This window comes from Mauremys mutica, chromosome 6 (genome assembly GCF_020497125.1).
Source record: "Mauremys mutica isolate MM-2020 ecotype Southern chromosome 6, ASM2049712v1, whole genome shotgun sequence".
Classification (NCBI taxonomy): Eukaryota; Metazoa; Chordata; order Testudines; family Geoemydidae; genus Mauremys; species Mauremys mutica.
This window is the reverse complement of record NC_059077.1, coordinates 53774754-53791721: the sequence shown is the minus strand read 5'-3', so window position 1 is coordinate 53791721 and position 16968 is coordinate 53774754. Positions and strand designations below refer to the sequence as shown.

General features: G+C 37.2%; 1 protein-coding gene across 9 annotated transcripts in view; it reads left to right on the top strand.

Moving 5' to 3' along the window:
- MEF2C (myocyte enhancer factor 2C) overlaps window positions 1–16968 on the top strand; it is a 137961-nt gene that overhangs the window by 41204 nt on the left and 79789 nt on the right. For 3 of the 9 annotated variants that reach the window (XM_045021463.1, XM_045021470.1, XM_045021461.1), the window contains exon 2: window positions 13504–13700. In XM_045021463.1, the coding sequence (XP_044877398.1) occupies window positions 13647–13700 (54 nt within the window). In that variant the 5' untranslated portion in view covers window positions 13504–13646. Of the gene's footprint in view, window positions 1–3005; window positions 3026–9887; window positions 9967–10021; window positions 10045–10746; window positions 10795–13503; window positions 13701–16968 lie in introns of those variants that run through there. The other 6 variants (XM_045021468.1, XM_045021462.1, XM_045021467.1 and 3 more) reach the window with 5 other exon arrangements.

The window sequence follows — 16968 nt, the reverse complement described above, 5'->3', positions numbered from 1 at the left end:
AGTACGTAGAGTTTCCAGCCCCCGCTGGCTCCTCAAACCACTACAAACATCTGCACGTCACTGCAGTGCTGAGTAATGGCAGGATTTGGGTTGGTCTGATTTCTCTACAGATTTTTTTCCACAGGATATTTTCAGCTCTTTGCACTAAATCTGTTTCTGGGTTTGCCCTTTTTAGCAGAAGTATGTTCTAAAATTAACATCATGTCTTATATAAGATTATCAGAATACAATGAGAAATCATTTACAGCACAATACATTCAGAATCTGTTTTGATTCTACTGAAACTTGAGTGCAGTTGGTTGAAATGAAGAATCAATCATTATTCATGCTCTATGTTACAGTTAACATTTATTGGGGTCATGTAGAATTTGTGGGAGCATAAGTGGTACCTGTGTTTTAAAGTCAGTATATTTTATTTTCTGATCAATTGCATTTACTAGATCAAGGGTTGAGATTTGTTTTATTTTTAGAAAACTGGGAAGTACTGTATCTATTTTGTGATTTTTCACTAAGAAAACTGTTTCCCCCTTCTGGAGAGGAAACATATGTCTGATTATGTTTTGCATAACCTTGCACATCTTCCTACCAGTAAATGAAAGATTGCATTGCAATTTCAATGTCTTTGTATCTCCTTCATGTCTAAGTACTATTGTGATTACATTTGTTAAGCATGTGATGAAAAGAATAACAAATAGAAAACACATTTTCCAGCATGGTTAATGAGTTAAAAAGATATGGAACCAGTCTTGCTCTGAGCTTTTTTTAGTTTTTACATACTACTGTGATGGCACAATTTGACAATACACCTCTATCCCGATATAACGTGACCCGATACAACACGAATTCAGATATAACGCGGTAAAGCAGCGCTCCGGGGGGAGGGGGGCTGCACACTCCGGCGAATCAAAGCAAGTTCGATATAACACGGTTTCACCTATAATGCAGTACTTTTTTTGGCTCCCAAGGACAGCGTTATATCGGGGTAGAGGTGTACTATTAGTTTTTTATAATTCATTCATTACAAGCATTGCAACATACAGCATTTATTGCATGTTGATAGGTTATCATCCACAGTACGTTACATGTAGAGAAATACAAGAATACATGTATTCAAACAGAGGGAAAGAAATCTAGTCATTAAGTGATTTGAACATCATCCTTTTAAAAACTGTGTCAAACAATGTCAATTGCATTGCAATTAATTTAGCAGAACATCACATGGTTCAGCCTTGACCTAAAGCAAATGGCTGTAGATAAATCTGTCCTATTTCTTCTTCAAAGCAAAAGATGGGGCTTAAATTTCGAGGCAGGTGTTAGAGTTTAAAATAAGGAGAGCCAGATGTGAATAGAAGCTACTTCAGTCTCATGAGGCTGGTTATAATTCAGCCCTTTCCCTGGGGTGGCACACAATCAATGAGTTCCAAATCCTGGGGCTACCTGCATTTATGTGAAGGCATGGGAACATTGCTTCACAACTTACTACTGAACATATGTGAAAAAATTAGAGCAGAAATTAAGGGTAAAAAGGTTAATTTCAGAAGTTACTCATGAGCACCATGTTCCTTTGAAGCTGTGAAATTAAGATGATTTCTGAGGGGAAAATATTGAAATGAGGAAAGTGTTCTTGTAATAGCATTGTAAACAATCTAAAAATTATGTTATGGCTATTAAATAGTTTCCTCTCATCAGTGTTGTTTAAATATATACCGTGTTTTAAAGGAAGTGCTATGTAGGTCATATGCAGCACAAGTGAATACATTTAAGGATTTCTCTTTTGCTGGAATCTAAGTGAATTGAAACAGGGAAGACTTAGAAGGATATGACTTCAGAATTCTTGTCAATACTTTACTGTGTCTGCACTGTAAATTGATACATTGTGTCTTGAGTTAGTCTACACAATAGCATTCAGTTCCACTTGATAAGACTAGCTTAATTGGCTTTAAGAAAATAAAGCAAGGTAAAGAAAGATGTACAAGTGAAAGAGAGGACTTGGCATTTTATTGGATTTTGAGGCCTGTGAGCCATGTGTCTTAATTGGGGCCAGTTGGGATCAGTTAATAATTGCTGTCAGAAGATCAAATTTAATTCTCTTTATAAAAAGACCACAGTGGGATAGAGTTAAATAAATTGTCATCTGAGGTTTCAAATGAACAAAGCTTTAATTAGGTTGATAAGGATGCTGTAAGAGAGAGAGAGAGAAAGAGAGAGAAACAGGAAATTGATGAATGTGCTATGTACCATATTGGGCCATGTATGACAGTACTGTCAAATATCTTTATTTTGAGAGGATACATATTAACATGTAGGGTTATTTTGCTAGAATAGTATATGTATCTAAATGCTTTTGACAAATAATATAATTAGAAACTTTTTGATCTTAAATGATTGGGACTTGAGATTGTGACTATTAAACTTTTGCTATCTGCTTTAGTTTAGGGAACAACTTCATATATTTGTGCTCTTTTTCATTATCTGTGCCAGAGAAAAATTGCAGAACCTATTTATTAATTATATTAAGCATATCTGTAGCTTATGACAAATATTCAAATTAACTAATTATTCCTCAGAACACTTGTATAAGGTAGGTGGGTATTATCCCCATTTTATGGATGGGAAACTGAAAGCAAATTCCCAGATGACTTAATTTATTAGTGGCAGCTGCAAGATTAGAAGTCAGGAGTGACTGCCTGTCAGCCTTGGGCATGTTCTTCTATACTGTGCTGCCTTTCAGCTTTACTACAGTTTTCTGTTTCTAAGGCTATTTTGTCAGAAATGACTTTGTATATCAATATGGTTATAAAAGTGCTTTTTTCTGAGTAAACATAATGTACATTCAAGGCCACAAAAAAGATTAGCTAATGTATCTTTTTATTGATTTTGTTTTGTTTTTGTTCAGCTTACTGCTATGATGATAATAAAATGAACAATGTTGACGATGATCCATTAAGAAAAATATTCTCTTTCCAGATGGAATGGAGATTGGCAAACAAACTACACTTGGTTACTAAGGATGAAATCCACAAAGGTACTTAGGCACCTATATCCCATTTTTAGGCACCTCTGTGATCCACAGAACTGCTTGGATGCAACCTAACCCCATAGGCCCCTAACTTTGCTCGGGACCCAAGTTTTTGTCTCTCGGCATGCATGCTGCAGCTTCATTTGAGGCTCCTGGGTGCCTATTTCCCTCCTGAGCCTGTGCACTACTGCCTTATGCTAGGTGTCCATCTAAGCCCCAGAGCAATTCTCAAACTGGGAATAGGCGTTCAGCTGCCTTAATTTCATATGAGGACCTGATCCGTTAAGTGAACTTAGAGGCTGTCTACTGGATTAGGTCCCTCAGATGAGTTTACACAAAGTGTGTGAGGGGTGTGATCTCCCATATAATCTTTAGCACAGTGGTTATTGTACTTCCCTAGGATCTGTCTCAAGTCCCCTGCCCCTCTCTCCCCCTGCTGGAAGGGAAGAATGAATTTAAACAGGGATTAGCTGGCTCTCAAGTGTGTGCTTTACCCACTGGCCTTTGGGCTATTCTGATGTTGGGTTTCCCTCACTCTTTCCACTATAAAGAAATATTAATTGGGCAAGTGAAGGAATTAGAATGGCTCTGTGAGGCAGTGGATCTCTCTTCAAATCCATTTTTCCCCTTGGGAGGAATGGGGACTTCAACTGAATTTCTCTCACATCCTAGGTGAGTACTAAGCTACCGGTTATAAGGAAGGTTCTCCTTCACTCTCTGGCCTTTTGCTTTTTGGGTGGGAGGGCCCTAAACATGACTTAGGTGTCTGAACACCTATCTTCCTCCAATTCGTGGATCATGAGCAGAGATAGGTGTCTAAATCCAAGGTACAGGGAGACACCTATCTCCAAGAGAGGGGTAGGGCTTAGCACAGACATCCCTCATTGGTGTGTCCCATTGGCTAGCTTAGGTGGCTCCCTGTCTGGTGTGCAGCCTTTGTGGATTGCTGTCTAAGGTGCCTCTCTCCCCTTTTGTTGTATAGAACCCTAGGCACCTAACTCAGGCTTTGTGGTTCACAGTATTGTTCCTGTGATTTTCTAGCTGTTGCAATGCCTAAGTCACTTTGTAGGTCTGGGCCTAAAAGCTGTAACAACACAACAGCAAGATTTCCTTGTACAAATGAAGTGTATTTTGTATATCCGTCTTCAGATGATATTTGTCAGGGATGCTGACTTTTTGCATTAGATGTTGCCAAACCTGCTTTTTTTGGTGGGGGGGGATTGAGAGGGTGAGGGGGTGGAGGTTAAAAAAAGTAACCAGCTATATGTGCAATGGAGTGGTTACCGCTGGGGATCTGTAGACAGACTGTGATGTTAGATAGTGGCTTTTATTCTTGCAGACAATGTTGGGTTTACCTTTGTGGTAAATACCTTCTGAACCAGTAGAAATTTGCTTCTTCAAGCCTTGAGATGAAAACTGCTAAACATCAGTTCTATGAAGAATTAGAAGAACAAATCCTCATATGGAAAGTATGAATTAGTTACCTAATGTAATTCTCGAGACTAAATAAGAACTATGATGTGCTTGAGCAGCATGCTAAATTAGGTGTTTGTTTGATGCCTTTTTAACTGATTCAGGATGGATCTTAGGTATCTCAAGTATATCTCTTTTAACCCTTTAGAGTACTGAAGTGTAATGATCAATGTTCTGGATTGAGTTTCTGAAGACAAGTACATATGTCTTAAGCTTCTCCACCTCTGCCTTTCACCCACACAGCTGCTGCTTGCTCCCTTCCTCCTCCTGCCCACGCAAAATACCCATAGCCACACTCCCAATGCAAAGCACCAGAAGATGTCCCCACCCCAAAGCAGGTCAACATTCTCAGGCTCCTTGCCCACTGCTTCTTAGTCACTGCATCCATGTTTCTGCTTTCCCCCACTGCCAACACCAGGCTGTTTTTTCCCCTCTTCTGGCAAGATCTTTTCATGCATCTCCTCTTTGCTGATACCCACACAGAGGGAGATATCAGGAGCTATTGATGGGGGAGGTGAATCTTGTCAGGAGGCCAGTCATGCAGAGGAACTAGATAGCTTTGGAAGGTAAGGGACGGTGCAGGGCTCACTCCATCAAGTATATCTATTTATCCTGCCTCTCAGCAGCCAAAACTCTTCCTCCTTCTGGAACAGTACCCTGCTGCAACCCAGAAACTCAGGAGTAGAGGCAGATCCTGAATAACATACACATGGAGAATAGCCCATATCCTAAGGTTTAAATGGGATATCAAAAAATACTCTATTATCAAATGGTTATATCGGCATGAATTTGGCTTTTTGTTTTGTAAAGGAACAGACACCTGACTTCAGGTGTTATTACAATTGTATATACTTCACCTGTTTAAAAGAGGTTTTCTATCCTAATTTCTGAGCTGCATAGTAAAAAGAACCTTTTTCACAGACAGAAGCAGATTTCTCACCCCTATTTAACTAAGAGCTGGTGTTTTCAGAGCAGTATTTTCTGTTAGCTTTATTAAATACCTGACATACCTTTCATCTCCTTTTGTCCTTGGGAATGGAAGTCTTAATGTAGAATTTTCAGCCGTTGTGTCATTGGGAAGAGGGGGATAGTTGCCTTGTCATAATTGAGTTTTGGAAGCTTCATAGTTTTTATACCCCTGCTACGTTTGTCAAATTAACACTTCTGTAGAATAAACTATCAGGGCCATGCACGAAATGCAATTTGTGATTTTCCTTGTTAATGACAATGATGATAGAATAAATGAACAGTTTGCATCTCAGTACACTATCCACCGTATTGTGCAGACTACTTTATATTTCAGGAAGATCACAGTTTAATACCTGACATTACTAGTGGGGTCAGGTACTATGGTCACCTCACCTTTGTCACCTTTGTCTGGCTTGTCCTCGTCCGTTTCTTCCCGAATGCAAGTCAATGGCACCCCAAGGTACTATGGTAAAAGACAAGTTTCTGGAGTTGGATACAAAGAAGGAATGAGACAGTCTTCTGTTTGATTGTTCTCTGATAAGAAAGGAAGTGCCACATATAAGATATGCCAGGTATCTTAGTTTGTTGGAAAAAAGTAACAAAAATATCTGGATAAAAGTTATGTCTTTTAGGTCTGTGATGTAGGAAAACATTCTTTTTTCTGTGAACAATCATAGTTCTGGGTCTGATTCTTCTCTCACTTACATTAGTATAAATGAGAAGTAACTCCACAGAAATTAGTGGTGTTATGTTGGTGTAAAACTACAGTTAGTGAAGAATCAGGTCCTGGGAGATGAGTCAGAGATATAGAAGATTCTGTGTTGCTGTGGGTGGGTGGAGGAGCCATCTAAAAAAGATGTGTATTTGGTGCAAAAAATGATCTAATATAGCACCAAAATATGTTCCTTAAGAATCAGACTTTTCAAGGCAACAAAGAATCCTGTGGCACCTTATAGACTAACAGACGTTTTGCAGCATGAGCTTTCGTGGGTGAATACCCACTTCTTCAGATGCAAGAAGTGCATCTGAAGAAGTGGGTATTCACCCACGAAAGCTCATGCTGCAAAACGTCTGTTAGTCTATAAGGTGCCACAGGATTCTTTGTTGCCTTTACAGATCCAGACTAACACGGCTACCCCTCTGATACTAGACTTTTCAAGTTGAATGAGATAAGTACAAGTTATTATATATATAATATACAGGAACCATAATGTGCCCCTATGGAGAAATACCAATGGAAGGGGAAGGAAACTGTGCAGTGACCCCTTGTGGACCCCATTGTGGGTGCAGGATTTGCCCTTCCATGGAAGAAAGCAGTTCTCACTCATGAACCCCTGGATCTCCCAAGATTTGCTCAGATTTTGAGGATCCTCTGGGGTACCAGGTCTCTGCCATTTGCCCCATTTCCCTGGCAGCACAGTTTCAGTGCAGCCACTGTGCCCACCCTGAGACACCTCTTCAGGGGGTTAACCAGTACAGTGCATGTGCGTCAGTGATGTTAATACAGTCCTAGACTGTCTCACCTCTACCCTATCATTCCAGCAAATCTCCTGTTCATTCCACCTCTCTCCAGTTGCAGATTATTGGATTCACACAGAGCCCCTGCACAGGATCCAGGGGAAAGAAATGTAATTGCTACAGAGATAGCTGAACCCCCTGATCCCTTTCTGCACAGAGAAGGGAGATCCACAATTTGAGGGTCCCATTCTTATGCCAATCCTTAGAACACAATCTGTCCCTAAATTTAGAAACTTGCTGCACTACCTAGTAGGTTGGGCTCAGTAGGCGGTGTATCAACATGAATTAAGTTTAGGCCAGACTCCAGATTTAATATTACCTGCAACCTGTTTTCACATGTTTTCAGCCCCAAATGGCAGCAGTTTCACAGTACTAGTTCCTCTCATGCTGTTTCCACCATCTTGGGCTCAAATCCTATCAGAATGGGATGAAAACGAACATCTAATCTCATATGATTTCAGCAACACTCATACTGGAACCTGAAAATAGACCCCTTCCAGTTTGGCATCTGACTTGGAATGAAACCAAGGGGAGCAGTTTAGATCCAGGGATCAAAAATCACCCCAAACATTTGAAAGAGTCAGAGTCAAGGTTCTGGCTTGGCCCTTCTCTACTTCCGAGGCAGCTTGGTGGTGATGTGTTCCATCATTTTTAGAACTTGGGAAGCGCGACTGTATTATGAACTTTTGACTAGGCAGGCTCTAAAACAGTATTGATCAGGAAGAAAGCAGCTCAGCTTCCCTCTCAGCTAGAGGAATAATGCAACAAAAATATAAGGGATAAGGAGTCCAAAGTAAAATGGAGGGATTTTCCAGGCAACATGGCTATATTCAGGAACACATCAGACATACAGTCAGACATCAATAAGAATAATAACTAGACTATTTCTTTTGAAGTGGAGACTAACTGTTGAAAATAAAGTAGACATGTTCTGCTCCCCCTTAAAATAAATAAATAAAGACAATATTAATTAGGTAAGAAAACCTTATAAATTCAGCAGGTGCCTTCAAAGTCAGTAGTAAAATTAGTAAAATCAGCGTATCTAGATAAATTATTAAAGTTTTCTCTTAAAATGATAATGAATCATCTAAATATGAGAGAGAATTGATTTTGCAGCTAGTGAGCTTGCGACTATTTTGCCATTTATTGAATGCACAGCTAGCATTCTGTAGTTTACTTTTTTTAAAAATTATGCCAGCTTTTTGCAAAACAATGTGTAAAGAATATGTTGAAACTGATTAAGTTTTACTTTACAAAAGACTTTTTACCTCAGATAAGATAAACAAATGAAAGGATCAATAAAATTGTCCATGCATCATGATTAATGTTTTTTCAGTATTACATATGCTAACTTCAGTAGTCTATATTCATATGTTATGACTGTTATGATTTAAATGTTTGTTTTATGCTTCCTGTAGAAAAATGCATGCTCTCCTGAGATAAGTTTAGCAGATTAGAATGAATTCCCTCCCACATCTTTTAATGTGGTATTCTGACCATAAGATCAAAACACATAAATGTAGGTTATGTTCAATTTCTAAATCAGAGTGTTGTGGACAGATGTTTGAAATCTTAAAATGACTCATTCATTTGTTGCATGGCTTCTTGCCCAAATGAACCATACAGTAGAGTGCACTATTTCTGTATCACAGATATATTGCAACGATGATGACATGAAATATGTAAATCTGTTATAAAAAGTTGCTGTTAATAAGCCAAATTCTGCCCTCAGTTACACTCACACAATCACATACAATCTTAAGGGCCAAATTTACCACTGGTGATATCTCTGTTGACCTTGGTAGAATTATATCAGAGACAAATATGCTCAGTGCAGAATTTGGCCCAGTGACTTTTGCCCTTGTTCTATATTTATTGCAATACTAAACAGTACAAGGTGTGGGCTTCAAAAAGCATCTTTATTTGATCCAGCATATCTATTTTTTAAATGGTGTAGCTCTTTTTATCTGTACATTGTGCCTGATCATCCAGTCCTTGTACAGGTAAAATTTCAGTGGGAGTTTTGTTTGAATAAGGACTGCTGGGGATTAACTGTTGTTTGTTTGTTTGTTTGTTTGCTCATTATTTTAATTAAAGAAAACAATTTTTTCTCTGACACATCATTGTTCAGCATTATAGGTATATTTAGCTCTTCCTTTAGGGCCTGATGCAAAGCTTATAAATTATGTCAATGTAAAGACTCCAATTGATTGCAGTGGACTTTTGGATCAGGCCTTTATCTGTAAAGGTAAAGGATTTTTTTTTACCGCATTTCTCATTTCTTTACTTATTTGATAATATACAGGCTGCTCTATTTGTTTTTGTTTGTTTGCTTGTTTTTTAAATTTTTAATCTAATAAACCTACTCAAGAAACATGCTGCCTAAGAAAAGAGAAAAATCTTTATGGCAAGTCTATTTCTTTTGTAATGAAACCATGAAAACTTTAATCAGCTAAGTCTTTCTGGGGTCACCTTCTTGTTTATAAAATAACCATTTTGATTCTCCTATTTAGATACTCCTTACTACCCTTTCTGTGACTTATTCAAAGAACTCTGTCTGGGGTGTTGCAGCCGTACAGATTCAGACAGTACTGTTCGGAGAAGGAAGTGGAGAGTTTTGGTTCCCATTTTGCACTTCTGGAACAGTTTAGGGAAGGAAGCACCTTTACACCTTTTATTGTTCGTGGTTGCTGACATCATATCCTTCCCTGACCACTCTGTGCGTGTTTCCTGCCATTCTATCAAGATTTTTCTGTGTTGCAGGGAGGGAAAGGGAGAGTTTGTGTGTGTGTGTGTGAGAGAGAGAGAGAGAGAGAGAGAGAGAGAGAGACAGAATGAGAGGTGGGAGTGGTTGAATGATCTGCAGCATTTGTCCTTTACAACTTTTTCCTTTTTTTGAGGCTCAAATCACTCTTCCATCAGCTATCTCTGCCTGTGCCAAATCATAAAGTGAACAGAAGCCCGCCAAAATGAAGTTCCTCTTTTTAGTAAGCAGTCTGATTTTTTTATGTTTGGGTTTGCAAAAAAGAGAGAAAAAAATGCTGAAGACTGTAACTCCACAGCATGTAACTATGACATTTTTTTAAAAATGCAGATTGTTTACATGTAACTATGTCATTATGTTGGAAGGTTTCTTTTATGTGGAAAGTTATTTCAGCGAGGCTTCTGGAATTATTTTAAGTCCCTTTGGATAATGAAAGCCTGCAGGACAGCTTAAGTTTTGTACTGTTTGCAAGTTTTCTACTTAGTGTGCTTTATTTGCATTTGGAAAATATAATTTGATCGGTTAACAGGAACTTTAAAAATGTAATACCATAAACTGTATTCCTGCAGGAATATACAAAAAGTATCATGAGCATTACTGAAATTCCTAGAGCAGGTGGAGGGCAAATGATAATACCCATATTTCTTTGTATTCTGGTTGACACAAAAGTTGTCAGTCCTTTGAAGGATATGACCCATGAATCAGATGTACTGATTTACTCATCTCAAGATACATTATACTTCATCGATATAGTTGCTTTTATATATGTTTGTAAAGTGTGTGTGTGTATGTGTGTGTGTGTGTACAGACACTCAAATGTGAAATATACAGTTTAGAACAATATATGTGTATGTGGGCATATTTATATGTATGTATATAAATAGAGAGACAGATGCACAAAATACCATATATCACAATTTATTTGTATTTGCAATAAAAATAGCAAATTATAGAAAGGCAAGAAAGTCACTAAACAAGATCAATAATTTTTATTTGTCATTAGGTTACTAAACAAAAAGCAATCAGGAGAATAAACAAAAAGCACCTCCAGGTGAATTCAGTAAAAGGTAACCTGTTGCCTTTGGGTAACACTTCTTGCATGCCTGTGTAATTTTGAGATAGATATCTATGTATGGGATATCATAATTTCTTCTCCCTCAGACATCCTGTAAATAATGCGCTATCTTCCACATTTGTTTTTTCTTCCTAATAGATTGTTTCTTCAAACAATGGGACAAATTTTGCTCTCAGTTACACTGATGTAAATTTGGTGTAGTCAGTGGATTTGACATCCATGTAACTGAGGGCAGAATTTGGCCCAAAAAGTATTGTGTGACTATTTTAAGAATAGTTTGTTGTGCCATTATTAAGAGTTCTGTACTCTGAGCTGTCTGTAAAAGTTTTTGTTATTTGAAAGTTTGGTCTGAAATGTGGAACTGATAACTGTGTAGGAGAGGGGCTCACCATATTGTTATTTCACCAGGAGCTGGCTGTGCCCTTCCTAGTAGATTTTCAGCATTCACTGATTTTTCTGCGCTCATTCAGCTTCAGAATCTTGATCTGTAAAGCAGCTCTCATCCTTGCTAACCCTGTCACCACTTCTCTAATCTGTCCACCCTGACCTTCTACCTTGAAGTGAATAAGAGCTTAGGCAGGCGTAGTGCTGTAAGCCGATAGTGCCACCAGCTTCAGTTGAATGAAAGGAAAGGAAATTGTTCCATATGCATTTGCTGTGGATTAGTGTATTGGCTTACTGTTACAGAGAAAGCCTGTTAGACTCCTTTGGGTCCTGCATGTGCATGGGAAACACCACTTTAACTTGCTCTTTGTATTGGAGGTAAGACTATAGGAAAAACAGGAAAGAAACCCAGTCCAAGGAAATTTAAGACTGTTTCTAAAAATAGCCTGGGTTTGTTTGTCAACAGTGAATATCAGATGGGACTATGGTTCCTAGATTTGTTTAGGAAAAAGTTTGTATAAATACATTTTAAATAACTTGTTTTAATTCACTGTTTGGCACATCTAGTTTTTTTATGGTTAATATGGTCTGGTGAGTGTCATTTTAAGTAGTAAAAAGATTGCTGAACTATTTCAAATGGGCAAAAAAGCTGCAGAAATACTTGTGCACTTTATTTTGATGGCATCACAAATTACTCCATCTTGCATGCCATATACTGTAAAATAATATTGATTAGCGATATTAGGATCTAAACCTTGTTTAATCCAGCAGAATTGATTATATCATAATAACTAGTTAAAAAATTCTAATCAGCTGATTATCTTTTAGCTATGATCTCAACTCTTCTTAAACTGATAAAATACTGAACAGCTTCAAGTTAAATAAATACAAAGAAAATCAAGAGAGAATTGAAGATCAGACAGAGTGATGCCCAGCTTTTCTACCTCAGTAGCTTTGAATCAGAGCCAAATAATGGATTAAATGGCCAGGACATCGGCTTAGTGTTACATAACATATTGTGGGAATTTATCAAGTTGGCTGTGAGAGCACCAGCTTAAAATAAACAAGAAAATTCCAATTTGTTGTAAAATTGATACATTTGGACAAATGAAGAAATAATGTTAGTATAACAGAACTGAGGTAAAAGTGGTGATGCACTGATCATTTTTATTTGAATCCTGTTTAGATTGTGGGATTTTTTTTAAAGTGTTTACAAATACTCTGTGCTGTCATACTCAGCTGATAATTATGGTAAATCTTAAGGGTGATAAGAGAAAAAAGGAATATTTATATTATATTAATTTTATTGCCAGCTTTAACATAATATGTGTATGAACTTTTTGAAAAGTTTTTCTTTTGTTTGGTTTGGTTTGGTTAAATAATGTTTTGCAAGCCTTTAGAATTACTCCTGAAGTTTATGGCATTTTATGGAATATTTTCTGTGTGTTGTCATATATTTATATATTTACTGTAACAGTTTTTAATTGTATAATGCAACTAGTTTTTGTAAAGTGCAGAGGACTAATATGTGGGCTTATCAGAAATGTGAAAATACTAATTCAAAACATTCTTTATTTAGCAACTGTTCCTATTATTCCGTTCTGCATAGATTAAATACCTTATGCAAATATTGTCAAATGGAAAAATTCGCGTTAGCTAGTTACGTACCTGTGGTATAGATAGTTTAGAACATATTTTGAAATGTAGTAGGATAAAGAAGTACTTCTTTTCTCTTAAAGTATTTTAAGTAGTACTTGAATTAACTGTAGGTTTTTTAAAGAATGAGATTAAAGGAATTAGATTTAAACTAACTGACATTTCTCATATATCAAATAGCACTTTAATAATGGTCCTTCCTATTTGCATAATGAGGGGCGTTATCACCCCTGCTGTCAAAACACAAGATTGTTTTCCCTTCAGGAATGAATTAGTTGGCCTACTTAGCATACACAGGTACAGAAAGGTTCGTTAACTCTCGTATTTAGGTAATTTTTCATATTAGCACAATGAATAATATTTTTAAAATAGAGATACCTAAATCCATGAAAATTATAGAGACATGAATTTCAGTCATCTTAATCATTTCTTGAAAGATTTGTCGGGTCATTTATAACTATGAAAATAAACTTTCAGGTTACTACTATTAATATTGTCTTATTTACTTTATAACTGCAGAATAATTTGCTTGTACACTAGAGTATATTTAGGGCACTTGGTAAACTCCCTGTAGTAACTTTTATCTATTTAGCTGGCAGTTTTTATCAGTTTTATAGTAAGAGTTGATTTCTTTTGTGTGCTTAGCAGGAACGGATGCAGGGGTCTGTGAACTGAGTAGTGCAAGTGCTGAAGAGGGAGATTTGTTTTGAGGAAACGGGAAAGAGGAAGAAAAGAGAAGGAAAAAATACATAATTTCAGGAACGAGAGAGAGAAGAAAAACGGGGACTATGGGGAGAAAAAAGATTCAGATCACAAGGATTATGGATGAACGTAACAGACAGGTGAGTAGCAAAAATGACTGTGTATTGGAGCTTCATGTTATAGTATATTGCTGGTGTGGCTTACTCAAGGCATTGGTAATAAAGAAGATAAAGATTTTTTAAAATATTTTTGTCTTGTGTTACACAATATATGAATAAATGGATCTCTAAGGTGCTTTTGGAAACATCAAGATGTCTGACTTGTATATTTTTGCAGTTTATTAATATGTTACAGTTAGGGGTTTGGTGACATAGGCCCTGATCCTGCAAAGACTTATGTGCGTGCTTAACTGTACACACACTGGGAGCAGTTCCATTGACTCATGCACAATGCATAAAGTTAATCTTGACTGCAAGTCTTTGCAGGATCCAGGCCACAGCTCCTAACCCTGCAAACCCTTATACACATGAACAACTTGATTTGCGTGAGGAGTTGCAGTGAACTCAGTGAAACTCCTCACATGTGTAAAATGATTCATGTATGTGCATTTTGGCACAACTGAGTTCTTATCTATGGTACAGGAAAGTACTTGTTTATAATATGTTGAAGTCTTTGCTGCTTGTGTGTTGGACATGGATTTTAAAAGGGATCAGCACAGCATAATGTGGCTTAATAATCAAGACCTAATAATGCTGGTAAGTTGCATGCACCATGAAACAAAGAGTCTATACTGATATTGGCAGGAAATAAGTCTGCCAGGGTCAGTCACCAATTTTTTTTTTAAATGTGCTGGTCAGTCTGATACCAAATATTAACAGCAGTACATCCACTGGTTAAATGTGATCATAAGCCAAAATTAATGTTTCTCTATTTTAAGCAAAATAAAAGAATCACTATTCAGTGCCCTGAATTAAAATCTGTCAATGTATACTTAATTTGTACCTGAGATATTGTACTAAGATTTAAGGGCCACAAATACAGAAATAAGATACATAACATTATTGAACAGTATAACTAATTGCCCATTAAGAGTGTGGCTACAATTTAGGATTACCCTACTGTAATTATTTTCTATACATCAAAAAGCATTTAGTACTCACTTAATGTTAATATATTAATTACATGTATTTAATTTATTATTTTCTTTGTATATGCAAATTTGAATGATAGGAAATTATTATGTTGTCTTTAGGGCTTAAAGTCTCATAATACCATCCAGAAGCAACCCAGTAGAGGACTGATATAAAATTTTAGTTTTCAAGCTTGTCTTCCATTGAATTTGTAAGCGCTGTAGTATGAGCATGCCTGGTACTCTGCGTGGCAGAAAATCGAGTTTAAAAATCAAACAATGCTAGGATTTATGATGGATACAGTCTGTGTTTTCCCTACAGGTTGCTTATTGCCGTGGGCCAAGCCAGAAAGCAATAATTCTGTCAATACAAAACCACCATATTTGTTTTAATTGCTCTGTAGCTTGAAATTGAAATTAAAGTTGAAATATTGAACTGTATGTGTCATTAACCATTTAGACACTGGGTGTTCTGGCCAATTCCATGATACCACAATTTCTTCCAAAGCATGTCTGAATTAACATGTTGTAAATAAAGCTACATAATTTTGCCATTAGTAACATTAATTTATATTGTAGCTTTAGTATCCACTTTCATGTGTTAATAGAAGCCAATAGAGGACTTCATTCTCCAGTGCAGTCAATCTGGCACCTTTCATAAGGAGTAAATTTACTTAAAATAAATAAATAATACAGATCTTTAAATCTTTTACTGTAGTACTCCAAGATTTTTAACACCAGTTCTCAGAATTAGTAATATCTAAAAGCCTTTCTTTGATTCATATATATTTCATCAGCAATCTTGCAGCCACTCTTAGTCATAACATTGGAAGACTAAAAGCTATAGCATTACTATAGAAAGGGTTTATTTTTCCAGTGTTTGGTTATTTTCATAATTTTGGTAAACCAGACTTAATAACAAATCTGGAAGGATAATTATATCATCCTTTAGCTGCTACACACTATAAGTGGCATGATGCTGTTGTCTCAGTGCTAATAACATTTTGAAAACTCCAGTAGTAAACTGTTTCTATTGATTTTTCTCCTTTGTACATTTAGGGCCTGATCCAGAGCCCGGATCAGGCCCTAAAGATTTCTGTTGACTTCAGTGGGCTTTGAATCAAGCAGCTGAGGTCCAGCTGTACTACTAGCAATTCAATATGACTCGATTTTCACTGGCTTTGCTGATTGTTCTTTTAAAAATTTGAACAGGAAGTACTACTTCACAAACATGGGTATTTGTTAAAATATTTCACATCCTGTCAGCTGTTGCAGCTTCTGAGCACAGTTTCATCACTGAATTTGTTTTCTAAATGTATACATTTGTGCATTATGGTTTTTTTAAGTCTTCTGTATATTGATTTCTACTACTCCATTATATTTGTGAAAACAGAGGAACCAAATTAATTTGGATGCACAGAACAGGGAATTCATAAACTGTAAGAAGTTTTTTAATATTCTTTTTTTTTAAGTCCCAGTTAGAGCCCATTTCTGCAAACCTTACTCATGCAAGTAGTCCCATATTCTAGTCTAATGAGACTACTACTGAATGAGTGATGACTGTTCACCTAGTTTATGGGTTTGGGCTCTTAGTCTGTTCCCATCATAAGGAAAGGTTTTCATAAGGGACACAGAACGAAACCAAATCTGTTTATCTGAACCTGTCATATAGTCAGTCGTACTGCAATTTTCAGTGTAGTTCTGAGCAAGGAAGGTTGGATGCAGAGGGTGGGGGGAGTGGGCTATATGTGGACTGTTCATCCCATGTGCAGATCGTGCTGTGCCTGAATTCTCTGCAGGGCAGCACATAACACATGGGAAGGCATGAGGCATGTATCAGGGCCAGAGGACCCAGTGATATATAGATCTTCCGATCCTCTCCCCACAGCGGGGATGCCCCATAAGGGCTCTCTGCGTCTTCTTCAGACATTTGGCTGGAATATCTTCAGCAGAAGGACTCTGCAGTTGCTCCACGGCCTGGAGAAAGTGATTCCTCTCCACTGTCCCCCACACATTTCCTCTGCCTGACTAATCAGGTGCGGACATTGAGCAGTGGATTTGCCCCATTGGGGTAGAGATGGCAATTGTGTGTTTAACAGATAACTACTTGCTGTAGTAGAAGTCTCCTGTGCTGTGAAGAGCGCTTGTGTGAGCAGCTTGCAAGAGGCAAAAATTGTGGTGTCTTCAAGCAGTAAAAGAGTATCTCTTTCTAAAAAGAGTTATCTCAATGGATATACTTGGATACTTGGTTGCTAATCTGGCCTTAAATGGAAATTAAA